At 36.1% G+C, this 13,057-nt stretch overlaps 1 protein-coding gene across 2 annotated transcripts in view; it reads left to right on the top strand.

Annotated features, from left to right (window-relative positions):
- The window catches only part of UNC79 (unc-79 homolog, NALCN channel complex subunit), a 285,579-nt gene that overhangs the window by 201,055 nt on the left and 71,467 nt on the right, over positions 1–13,057 (top strand). For both annotated transcript variants that reach the window (XM_027869844.1, XM_027869843.1), the window contains 2 exons: positions 5,513–5,653; positions 8,629–8,667. In XM_027869844.1, the coding sequence (XP_027725645.1) occupies positions 5,513–5,653; positions 8,629–8,667 (180 nt within the window). The remainder of the gene's footprint in view (positions 1–5,512; positions 5,654–8,628; positions 8,668–13,057) is intronic.

Below are 13,057 nucleotides of genomic sequence, written 5' to 3'. Positions count from 1 at the left end.
CTAATACCCTTCCCATCTTGTTTTCTGCACAGAATTCCCATTTTTTGCCAAATGACCTACATAGTCAACATGGTGCAGTAGGCATGGTGATAGATTTGGAGTCATGGGACCTGACTTCAAGCCTTGTCTCTGCCACTTGCTAACTGTGTGACCTTAAGCAAGTCATTTAATCTCTCTGGGCCTCTGTTTTTCAATTTACAAAATTAGTGTCTGAATTGGATGACCTCAAATGACTGTTCTAGTTATAGATCTATGATCTTATGATTTCTCTTCTACTTTCCCATCACAAATTCCATCCACTTATCCAAAAGTTCTTAGACATGACCTTCCTTCTTTCCTGTCCTCATCCTTCCTGTGTTTTCCATTTGCCAGTTTCTTTTTCCTATCTCCATCCATATTTATTATCTTTCTATGGCTCATACTAAGAAAAAAGGAGTCAGAGAAAACAGAGAGATATTTCTCAGAAATATTCTTACTGTTTATGTCAACGTGGTTAGGGTCTTTACTAGAAAAATGTCTAGATCAGAAAGCAGCAAAGTTAGCAGGCAGAGATCTGCTATCAGCTCCTTGCCTCACATGCAAGCTCTTCATGAACTGAGGTCAGACACCAAGCCAGGCCATATTATTTGAAGAGATTATTTTACCCAGTTCTCATGGATCAGGGTAATTTTCTACCTTTTGACTATAGAATTATATATTTAGATCTGGAAGGGACCTTAGAAGCCATTGAGTGTCTGTCTGCCTAATTTTATAGATGAAGATTCTGAGATACAGAGAGGTTAAGTGAAATGCTGAGGGTCACCAAGCTAGTGTCTGTGGCAAGATTTAGACTTAAGTCTTCTGGACTTCAAGTCCAACACTCTAATCTCTGCTTCTGTGCTGCTTCTCTGCTGTCTTGCTGACCTGATGAATTCTCATCTCGTTCATTGACAGTCCAAGCATGCCTTCTTGGAGACAAAGATAGTACCCATTATTATTGTTTTTATAATAATAAATAATGATAATAACAGCAACTTCCATACATATAGATTTAAGTTGAACACTTTTTGTATACATTATTTTTTGGCGGGGGGGGGGGGGGGTGAGGCAATCAAGGTTAAGTGACTCGCCCAGGGTCACACAGCTAGTGTCAATTATCTGAGGCCTAATTGAACTCAGGTCCTCAGGATTCCAGGGCCGATGCTGTATCCACTGTGCCACTTAGCTGCCACTCCATACATTATTTAAATTTGATCTAGCCTTGCCCTTCAAAACCTCCTTTCCAAATAGTCTCGGTGGGCAAGTTTTCTGTGTATTGTGGTTATTTTCAACTGTTTCATTGTAATACTAACTCACATCCATAGGGCTTAGTATCATCATTTGTAAAATAAGGATTTAGGACCAGCTGGCCTCTGAAGTCTGGAAGACACTTCATCATCTGCGACCCCATGATTATTTTAGAAGATGGTTCTGCTTCAGGAACACATTGGAATAGTGGACCTCTGGTGTCTTTTCCAACTTGCTAGTTCTGTGAGTCTTTTTAGTAGCTGCTGGCCGTGGTGTTTTTTGCTGTTCCAATAAGCTGTCTCTGGGCTCAGTTTCACTATTCAGCTATGGAGGAATGAAATATCTCTGACTGAAGATATTGCTTATGTGATACAGTTACAATAAGGTTGACTCAGGACTGAAGTTTCTCTGTACCTGCATATTTAAGACACTGCCTCTAATGAGTGGATTGGTGTTGACTCCTTTAAGGACTATATGCATAATCAATCGGCATATTCTACTCAGTCAACCTCTTTAACTTTATAGCTTTGCCTTCATTGTAACAAAATTTTAACACATCATTATAAAATGCATCATAAAATTCTCCCACTCTTCTTTCTCTGGATATTGTACCCATAATACCTGAGATACCTGGGGAGTATCTGAGCATTTGAAAACTTTGCCATCATTCCTCACTGAATGATCACCTCACTGGTGATATCATGCAGCTTCCCTCCTCCCCCAAAGATATTAAATGTTGTATCATCTCAACACAATTTCTGTGTGGCCTTTTGCTGTTGTAAACTATTTTTACATATCAGGAATTTGTGCACTGATTCTGGTGTTCATCTTTAGATTATTGATGGGTGATGTCCGTGGCCTCTAAATCAATTCCTAGAGCAAGAAAGCATATAGGGAAACAGTGATCACTTCATCTCCATGAACCTTTTTTCCCTCATCTATAAAGTGATGGCTTTAGAATAGATGATCTCTAAGATTCTTTGTAGTTCTAAATCCTATGATTCCTTAATTTTATTCTAGAGGTGGTGAGATCAAGTGGTGGAAATTACACTAGACCAGGAATTAGAAAATCTGGATTTTGGACCTGCTTTCTTCCCATATACACTATGTGAGCTTAGCAAATTACTTCTATCTTAAAGCCTTAGTTTTTTTCATCTGTAAAATGGAGATAATTATATTCATACAACTCTTCCGAGGAAAGTACTTTACAAACAGTAAGGTACTGTAAATATGACTCCTTTAACCTGGGGCAGTGTATTTAACTTCCTGACTCTCAGTTTCCCAATATGTAGAAGGAAGAATAATATTCCAATAATATTCCAATATAGGAGAGGTAGTATAGTATAGTGAAGTGAACATTGCACTTGGAATCAAGAGATCTGAGTTTGAATGCTTCTTCTAACACATGATAAATGTGAAACCTTGGACAGGTCACTTAATTTCTCTGATCTATGGCTATAAAATGGTACAATACTTTCATATCGCAGCATGAAGAAAAAGAGGAGATTTAGTGGACTATAATATCAATGTGAGTCAACTCTGTGCCAAGTCAGTTAATACAAAGATAAGGATATTCTTGACTGACTGTACTTAAGGTACTTATAGAATACACTAGGAGAAGCATAATACCTAGAATGAGACAGGTGAGAATTTTAGTTGTATTCTTCCTTGGGTCAGACCAGACCTGGAGAATTATGTTGCCTTCTGGGTACCACATTTTGGGAAAAACATCAACAAACCAGAGTGCATGCAGAAGAGGCAATCATACTGATGAAAGAACTAGAAATCATGACATTTGAGGATCAGTTGAAATACATCAGGATAATTAGAAGACAAAATCCAAAGGGGAAGTTCATGATAACTACATTTAAATATTTGAAGGATTGTCATGTGGAAGAGGGATTAGATTTGTTCTGCATGCCCTCATAGGGCACATCTAGTAACAATGGATAACAGCTGCAAAGTCAGACTTAATTTTGTTATTAAAAAAAGAAACCTTCCTAACAATTAGAGCTATCTGAAAGTGGAATGTGGTGCTTCAAGAGTAAATGAGTTTCCCAATGCTGGAGGGCTTTAGCCAGAAGTTGAGTGTCCTGTTCAGGTACTCATTGGACTAGATGACCTTTAGTGCCCTTCCAACTCAGAGATACTGGGCCTGTTTATAATTTACACTATTTATCTAACAGGGTTTCTATGGGAGAAGTGCTTTGTAAACTCTAAAATGCTATATAAATATGAGTTATTTTTAATATTACTGTCATAGACTTAATATTATTTAATATTAATATTATTGTTTCAGCCCTTCTTGGCTAATTATATAATTCTAAATTATCAACACAACATTGAAATGTATACATTTTTTTTCTTTTTAGGTTCTTTCCTTACTCTTTAAACAATTTCCCTTCTTTCCTCCTGGAAATGCCATCAATTTCCCTATTTCTGTTGAGGGCACCACCATCCTCCCAGTCACCCAGGTTCGTAACCTTGGAGTCATTTTTGACTCTTCCCTCTCCCCCAACCCCATATCCAACCAGTTGCCAAGTTCTATTGATTCTACCATCACAACATCTCTTGCATTTATCCTCTTTTCTTCATTCACAGGGTTTCCACTCCAGTTTAGGCTGTTTTCATCTCTCATCTGGACTATTGTAATAGCTTCATAATTAGTCTCCCTATTTCTAGACTCTTCCCTATCCACACAGATCTAGAGCAAACTTCTTAGTGTATAGCATCACAGGATCATAGATTTAGAGCTAGAAAGGACCTTAAAGGCCATCTAGTTCAACCACCTAATTTTATAGATGAGGAAAATGGCATCCAGAAAGAGTAACTGCCTTGCCCAAGGTCAGAATCTTAGTAAGTGGCAGAGCCAGGATTTGAACCAAGGTTCTCTGATATTCAAATCCAGCAGATCTGCTCATGTTATTCCCCTGTAAAACCTTCAGTGGCTCCCTATTGTCTCTATGATAAATACAAATTCCTTAGTGTGATATTTAAGACCCTCCAAAGTCTTAATCCTTTCTGGTCTTATTTCACATGACTCCCCTTCACATTCTCTGTATTTCAGCCAAACTGGGTCAGTGACTGTTCCCTCAGTGAGGTAATTCCTCTCCTACTTCTGTGCCATTGCACAAGCCATTCTCCATACTGAAATGTACCACTTTCTCATCTTTGACTCTCAGAATCCTTATTTTCTTTAAGGTTCATTTCTTGTCACCTCTATGAAGCTTTTTCTATCAAGTTATTAGTATTTGCTCTCACCTCAAATTACTTTTTATTTACCTATATTTTCATGTTATACACACCTCCAGTAAAATGTAAGCTCCTTGAGGGCAGAGACTATTTCATTTTTGTCTGTTTTCTTAGTGCTTAGCCTAGTATCTTGCATGTAGTGGATGTTTAATGAATATTTGTTGACTTGAAGGCAATCGAATGTTATCCTGTATACATGAAAAAAATAATAAATTGTAAGTTACTTAGGAGCAAATGTCCTCTATATTTTTCTTTTTAAAAAATAACTTAATTTTTGCTATTCTGTATTTGAAAAACACCCATAACACTCATTCTCCTTTCCTCTACTTGCATATTAAAAAAAAAAACCTTCCTTTTGCTCTATTTTTCTATATCAGCACTTTGTAAATGGATTTATAAACCTCAAAATGCTCTGTAAATGTAAACTATTATTATTGGTATCATCATTGTCATCACTATCACCCATCATCACCACCACCACCACCACCACCACCATCATCATCATGATCATCATCCTCAAACTGAGGCACAGGGAGATAAAGATTTGGCTAAAGGTTGTAAATGTGTACAGCAAAGTCTGAAATCTGAATTTCCCTGGGCTCCTCAGATACTATTGACTAGACCCTTCTGTCACTCATCTACTAATTGAATATATTTTTCTTCAACTAGAAAGCACAAGGGAGTTATTCAAGTGACCTTTTATGACAAAAGGGAACAACAATTTAGTACAAGTCATGTCATTAGGAACATATATCGCCCCTCCGCTAATGAAAGGAATCTTTGTCATAAATTACAATTCCTTTTCCCATGCCTGTGGTGGTGGTGAGATGAGAACTTTGTGGGGCTATTCAAATAGAGCAAGATCCAAGCAAGATCCAAGATCCAAGACATATAAAATGAGAACTATTGGAAGTGGTTAGATCTGGTTTCTGGTGCTTTAAAACCCTCCCTTTATTGTTTATATATAATATTTCCTTCTCTGTTTTCTTTTTAGATGCCACGACTGTGGGGCCATTCTTGAAGAATATGATGAAGAAACACTAGGACTAGCCATTGTAGTGCTCTCCACATTCATCCACCTAAGTCCAGATCTTGCAGCTCCTTTGTTGCTGGATATCATGCAGTCTGTGGGAAGGTGAATGCCATTTTCTGTCTTTATAGGCGGGAAGAATTCTACTCGCTGGTATGAATTTCTGTGACACCAAATCAAATAATACAATAATGAAACAGCTCACTCATTCATTGGTTGTTTGGTAAGAGTAATACCAAATAAATGGGCTGACTCAATTTTATTGCATGTAGTTTTTGTTTTTGTTTGTTTTAATTTTTATTGAACACAGCTAATTTGTGAACTGAATTTGTCAGTTGTTTGGATGCTGTGACACAATTTCAGAGAGGTATTGTAGGCAACCCTCAAGTTCAGTGTCTTGTAATCAGTGAGGCAACATATGCTAGTATTGAGTAGTAAATACATGAACTCATTTTATTGAATGAGCAGAAGTATATTTGGAAGTAATAGGATCTAGTGAATAGGGCAAGGAAATAAATATGGAAGATTTCAAAGATTAGCCTGGCCCTGCGAAATGAAGGAAAAGAAATAGCTTTGGGGATACAGGTCTTTCATCCTGATTAAATGATAAATGTAATAAACTTAGTTGCCGTAGGCCGTTTATTAGGACAAACATGTCTGATGTAGATCTTTTAGAAGATAAACATATGAAAGCTCATGACAGCCACTAACTAGTTATGTGACTATGGGTAAGTCACTTCCCTTCTCAGTTTTTACATTTGTAAAATAATGAGGTTTAGCTAGAGGACCTGTTCTTTCTGACTCTAAAATGTTACGATTCTGTGGTTCTGTGGATGATACATTCCATAGATGCAATCAAATGCTAAACTCTAGTTCTAGCACATTAGTTTTTTTTTTTAAACAAGGGGATAAGATATCATTCAGTTTAGGGGTAATTTATAGAATGCCTTCCCCAGCGTTGTGGCAGGACATATAAGACAAGTTCTCTGATCTCCAGTAGCTTATCCTTTAGCTGAGGATAGAAGCAAAATGAATGCATAAAACAGTTAAGAAACTTTTCACAGCAACATAAAAATAAGTACCAAATGAGCAATAAGGCAGTAAGTGTGATAGGAGCTCAGGAAAAGGAGAGATTCCTGTAGTATGGGATTCCCCAGGAAAAGGATCATGGAGGAAGTAAGACCTGACCTGGGCCTCAAAAGAAAGGAAGGGTTTACATATTTCAAGAAAAGGGAAAGCTTATAGACTTTAGTAGATTTAAGATCCACTGTCTTTTTCCCCCTTTCCCCCTCTCTCTACTCCCTCTCCAGTCCCTCTTTCCTGCCTTCCCCTCTCCTGCCTCCTCTCCTCTCACCTAGAAGTTCTTCCTTCCAATTTGTGAAGGATACTACATCAAGCTAAAGGGTAACCACAACTGTCAGTCCTTTCCTTCCAAGATTTGTTTATACCCTGTATTCCAAGGTCATGTGGTAAGTGGGAGCAAAAAGATTGTGCAGTGGTGCCCAGCTATATTGCTGTGTGGACAAAGGAATATCCAAGAGTCCCAAGTGATCACCATGGGAACTTCAAGAGTAAGGAGCTAGGAAGTTAAATACTAAGTCCTACCTATATTATCATCTATCCCAGTTTTGGAACAATTGGGAAGTGATGTTTATTTCATATCAGACCTACTTGACAGGTTCAGGAAATGAATGTTCATTTAGGGAGTTTCCACTATTCCTTATTATCAATACTAATGAATTCTGTAACAGAGAGAATTATTTACCTAGGCTGATACCATCCCATGAAACAACTAACTGACAAAGAGAAATTTCTTAAAGATGTATCTTCTGAAGAAAGTTTTTCCTTAAGCGAAACTTATCATTAGAATTTTCCCTTTCTCTCACCTTGGCAAAGAAGCACTTCATACTAAGTACTTTAAAGTGCAGCAGATGAGAGATGAGAGAAATTAAAAGTAGTGGTCCTGATCTATAATGCTGCTTTAGGGGAAGAAGGCCTTTGTTACAGGCTTCATTGTATCCTATTATTTTCTTTTTATTATGGATAACTGTATTTTAGGGGAAGTGATTTGATGTATTATATAACTAAATCCAAGAAATAATGAGTTATACTAAAATGGACTAAAGTGGGTCAAATATCCCATCACATATCCTATTACAGCACAGGCTCTGACATGACTCTGCCAAACCCCTATTTGCACTGGCTAGCTGGATCCTGAGTGAGGTTACTTTTTCCTTAAGGTTATAGGACTAATTGTTATGGGTTAGAGGTATCTTTCTAATGCTATAGCTTATAAGTCCTCACTAGAATGCTCTACCCAATGATTATCATTTGCTATCCATTAACCAGCCAGAGTTAATTAGATTTTAGATAGGGGTATTAGGAAGGAAACAAGTATTTATGAAATTCCTACTATGTGCCAGATACTGAATAAATTAATGAATTAAACCCTGTTTCAAATTACCCTTCTCCTACCCCTGGCCCATTATATATACTACATTTTCCTTTGGGATACTACTTGAAATAATTTTTGTATTAAATAGATATGATGATTAATTACTATCTTAAATATTAATTGGCATCTATTCTGAGGGAGACTTTTAAATAGGGGTTCTGAAATTAGGCACTGTGTAAGTTGTTGATCTGTTTACATAAATTGTGCTATCTGTTTATCTAAATTATGCTGGTTAGGAATCATATAATTTGATACTTGAAACAGTTTTGATGGGTTGGATGGAATTTGAAGAGATGTATCTCTTGTTATTTAAAAAAACACTTTTGTAGGCTGAAAGGACTAATGGGAGACATCATAGTATTGTGGAAAGAATACTGAATTTGGAGTCAGAAGACCTGGGCTTTAATCCTCACTCTGCCACTTACCTCCATGTGACTTTGAGCAAATCATTTTTATCTTTTTGGACCTCAGGCAACTTTTAAGGTTCTTTCCAGTATCTGTAGTTCAATTATGGAGTATTTTATAATGGTTCTAGGTCCATTTCTATTTGTAATTTTCCTGATATTGTATTCCATGACCAAGGTCAGGACATTCCTGTGACTATATTTTTTGGTATTTTGTTTAGATTGGCATCCAGCACCAGTTTTTCCAACCAAGCAGAAAGGTAAGGTACCAAAGTAAGCCAAATATATTTTCTCTACCCTTCCCCCTTTTTTCTTTTTACATTCTTGCTGTTTTTTAAAGGCACTAAGGGAATACTATAGACAGTACACCTGGGCTAAGAGACAGGAGGCTAAATTTGAACTTCAGCTCTCTCACTTACAAACTGGGTGACCTTGCGTTCCTTATTTATAAAATGGGAATAGTTAACTTGACCACCTCAAAGTTTCAGGTGACTCAAAGAGAAATGAAAGGATGTATGGTGGGCTACATAGTTCCATTTCCAATAAGGAAGAAGAGTAGTAAAGGATTTTATTGAGAAGATGGATGACTGAAAAGGAGATGGGCCAGTTATATTGAATGCAGGTGGTAACAGATAGACTAATTGCTGCACTGACAGCAAAAAAACATAAAATGAACTAGAGTAAGGTCTCCATCATATTGGGCAAATGCTCTGTAGAAGATATATGGAAAAAATGACACAGGATGAGAAGGTATGATCTGTTTTGGTAGAAGGCGTACCTGTATCAATGAAATCATGAATCTATTGATATGTTCAAGTATATAAGTATGACCCAACTCATAGGAGCCTGTGAAACTCAAACACGATGTTGGTTATGAAATCCCTTTGTAATTTTGAAGTGCTGTCTAAATATAAGATGATTTTTGTTGCTATTAATTATAATAGTGTTTGTAGATGGTCTAAAATCTATGATTCTTAGCATCTTTGGCTTCAACAGCACACCCATGTTGTCGTTCTTATACTTATTGTTATTATATTATTATGATTCTTTTCCATAATAAAAATTTTATCTATAAATTTTAGGACACACATAGTATGTGACAATAGGGACATCTGCCTTATTTCTTATGACATCAGGTCAATTTTTTTTAGAATTCTTTTTTTCTGACTCTTGGAAACATTTTCTTATCTTTCTCTTCTTTAATGGAACCTCCTGCCTTTCCAAAGACACATGAGTTTTATTACAAGGCTTCCTCATTTTCAAAACTGTGATATGAATTTGTGTTATCAAGTATCAAGGTCAGATCCTAGAAAGGTTTTGGAAATTTCAATCAGTGTCTGTAGTTAAAATTACAAATAAGATTTGACTTTATTTTCTATGATAATGTAAGGTCATTTAGTTCCTACCACCAAAGCAAGGCTATACATAGCATAGAAATGTGTTCAACAGATGCACGTTCCTAACTTGTTAGGTATTTTTAGATGCTGATTTGCCTTTTTGTGTAAGCTACAGTATATAGTCCACAAAGCTTATTAGAAATGCACCATGTTATTTGATATAACATACATGGACTCAAATGCCCATTTGAATTTAGCTCCAGGAAAAAGTATAATCTTTTGTTTTGAACTGTGTTTATTATAGTTACTAAAAAAGATTCCAGAAACTCGTAAAGATTGAAATTGATTAGACGTCACTATTTGAAACACAAATTTGAATGTACTTTTAAGAACAACAGAAAATAGGTCATCTAGTCCAACCTCTATCTGAAGTATTAATCCTGTCTACATTATATTTGAACTTCTCCAGTGAAAGAGTACCCACTAACCCACTAATACAATTCATTCTTCTTTTTGATAGTTTTATTAGGACATTTTTCATTCTATTTAGTTGAAATCTGTTTCCCTGTAATTTTTTTTTACAAAGTGTTTTTTTAAATAACAAGAATTTGCTTTCTCTCCTCATTGTACCCTTTGAAAAAAAGAAAAACGAAACCCTTGGAAAAAATGCATGTTCAGGTGGAACAAACATTAACTATGTAAAAATGAATATTTCATTCAGCATCTTGAGTGCATTGCTTCCCTGTCAGGAAATGAGTAGCATTCTTCATTGTTGTTCTTCTGGAATTGTGGTTGGTCATTGCATTGATTAGAGTTATTAAATCTTTTAAAGTAGTTTGTCTTTACAATGTCATTCACTACATGACTTTGTAGTCTACATCGCTTTATATAAGTCTTCTTGAGTTACTCAGAAACCATTCTTTTCATAATTTCTTATGATGCAATGATATACCATTACATTCATACAACATAATTTGTTCATCCATTCCTCAAGTGATACCTGTCTTCGTCCCACCTTAGTTTCCACTTCTGTCACTATAAAAAGAGCTGCTATAAATATTTTTGCACATATGGGTCCTTTTTCACTTTCCTTGATCTCTTTGGGGTATAGGCTGCATTGACCATGTCCAAAAAAAATGTCCCAGTCTGCACCCTGAGTCCATCACCTCTCTGTCACGAGGTGAGTAACATGCTTCTCACAGTTCTCTGGAATTATAGTTAATGTGTTGATCAGTTTCCTTGCCCTCTCTTTAAAAAAAAAAAAAAAAAAGAAAAGGGTTGTGTGAGAGTAATGTGCTCAGTACCAGTATTCTAGGTTTGATGCAATCTGCTTCTGCCTCTCTGCCGCCCCTCTCTTTCCCTTACCCAGAGCCCAATCATAGATTTTTAGCATATATTTTTAAACCTCTCTTTGAAATCTATCCTCCATTATTAGTTCATTTTGCTTACAATAAATCCCTCCCATAGTTTTCCCTCCCTCTTCATCCTTCTTCCTTCTCCCTTTCCCCTCCTGTTTACCTGTCAAGTAAACTGTATTTCTGTACTCAGTTGTGTGTGTATGTATTTTTTCCTCCTTTGACCAATTCTGATGAAAATGAGGCTGAAGTGCCACTTACTCCCCCTCCCCTTTCTCCTTGTTTGTATCGTCCTATTTATGCACCTAAATCCCTTACCCATTCTCTTCCTTTTCTCTTCTAGTATATTCCTTTCCCCCTTTTTCCTTTAAGATCACCAAAACTTAAAAAGCCCATTCCCAGGCCCTCTGTCTTACTTGAATCCCTTTATGATCTCTGATGATGGCAGGGTTCTTGGGGAACACATGTGTCATATACTCATTTAAGAATACAAACAGTGGATCCTTGTTTACATTTATGTTTACAGTTATGATTGCTTGTTTTTATATTTAGATGGTACAGTGTGTAGAGTGCCAGATTTGAAGTCAGGAAAGCCCAAGCTCAAATTTATCCTCAGATATTTACTAGTTGTGTGACTCTGGACAAGTCACTTTAACCTCTGTCTACTCAGTTTCCCCAACTATAAAAGGAAGATAATAAAGGCATGTAACTTTCAGGATCATTGTAAAGATCAAATGAGATAACATTTGTGAAAGTGCTTTGCAAACCTTAAAGGGCTATATACACAGTACTATTCTTGTAATTATTTATTATTTCAAAGTTTCTGCTCAGCTCTTGTCTTTTCATCAGGAATGCTTGCAAATCTTTTATTCACAGTAAGGTCCATAATCCCTGGAGGATTATGCTCAGTTTTGCTGGGTTATTATTATTGTTGTTGTTACTAATAATAATAATAATAATAATAATAATAATAATAACTAATGTTTCTATTGAGCCTATTATATGCTGTGCTAAGCACTTCACAAATACTGTCTCATTTGATCCTCATAACAACAACCCTAAGAGATAGGTGTTATTATTATCACCTCCATTTTACAGATGAAGAAATTGAAACAGGCAGAGGTTAAGTGGCTTGTCCAAGATCATATAGCTAATAAGTGTCAGAGGCTAGATTTGAATTCAGGACGTCTTTACTCTAGTTCTGACACTTTTCTACACTGTGCCATCTAGGTGCTTTAGTTATAAGCCATATTTTTTGCCATCTAAAATATTGTATTTCAAGCTCTCTACATCTTTATATTTATGACTCCTAAATCTTGTATGATCCTGACTCTAACTTCTTGGGACTTGAATTTTTTTCCTTTAGTTGTTTGCACTATTTTTTCTTTGACCAGGAAGCCCTGGATTTTGGCTATAATGTTCCTGGGAGTTTTTATTTTGGGTTTTCTTTTGGGAAGTGACCAGGAAATTCTTTCTATTTTCACTTTGCTTTCTGGTTTTAAGAAATCCGGGCAGTTTTCTTTTATGTTTCTTGAAATATGATGTCTAATCTCTCTCTCTCTCTCTCTCTCTCTCTCTCTCTCTCTCTCTTTTTTGGTCATGGTTTTCAGGTAGTCCAGTGATTCTTAAATTATCTTTCATCAATCTGTTTTCCAGGTCAGTTGTTTTTGCTATGAGATAACTTATACTTCTATTTTTATAGTTCTTTGACTTAAAAAAAAACTCAAAACATTTCTTGTTGACTCATGGGGTCAGTAACTTCTTTTTGGGCCATTCTAATTTTCAAGGAGTGATTCTCTTTCCACTTCTTTCTTCCATAGCTCTCATTTCTTTTCCATTATTTTTTCCTAGCACTCTAATTTTATTTATAAAACTGTTTTTAGTTATTAAAAACTCTTGCTTCATCTTTTCGAGGAATTTTAGTTGAACATGTGCCCAATCTATGTTTTCTTTGAGGC

This window comes from Vombatus ursinus, unplaced genomic scaffold (genome assembly GCF_900497805.2).
Source record: "Vombatus ursinus unplaced genomic scaffold, bare-nosed wombat genome assembly UNPS02014794.1, whole genome shotgun sequence".
Classification (NCBI taxonomy): domain Eukaryota; kingdom Metazoa; phylum Chordata; class Mammalia; order Diprotodontia; family Vombatidae; genus Vombatus; species Vombatus ursinus.
The sequence above is the reverse complement of the archived record's forward strand: the minus strand, read 5'-3'. Positions and strand labels throughout refer to the sequence as shown.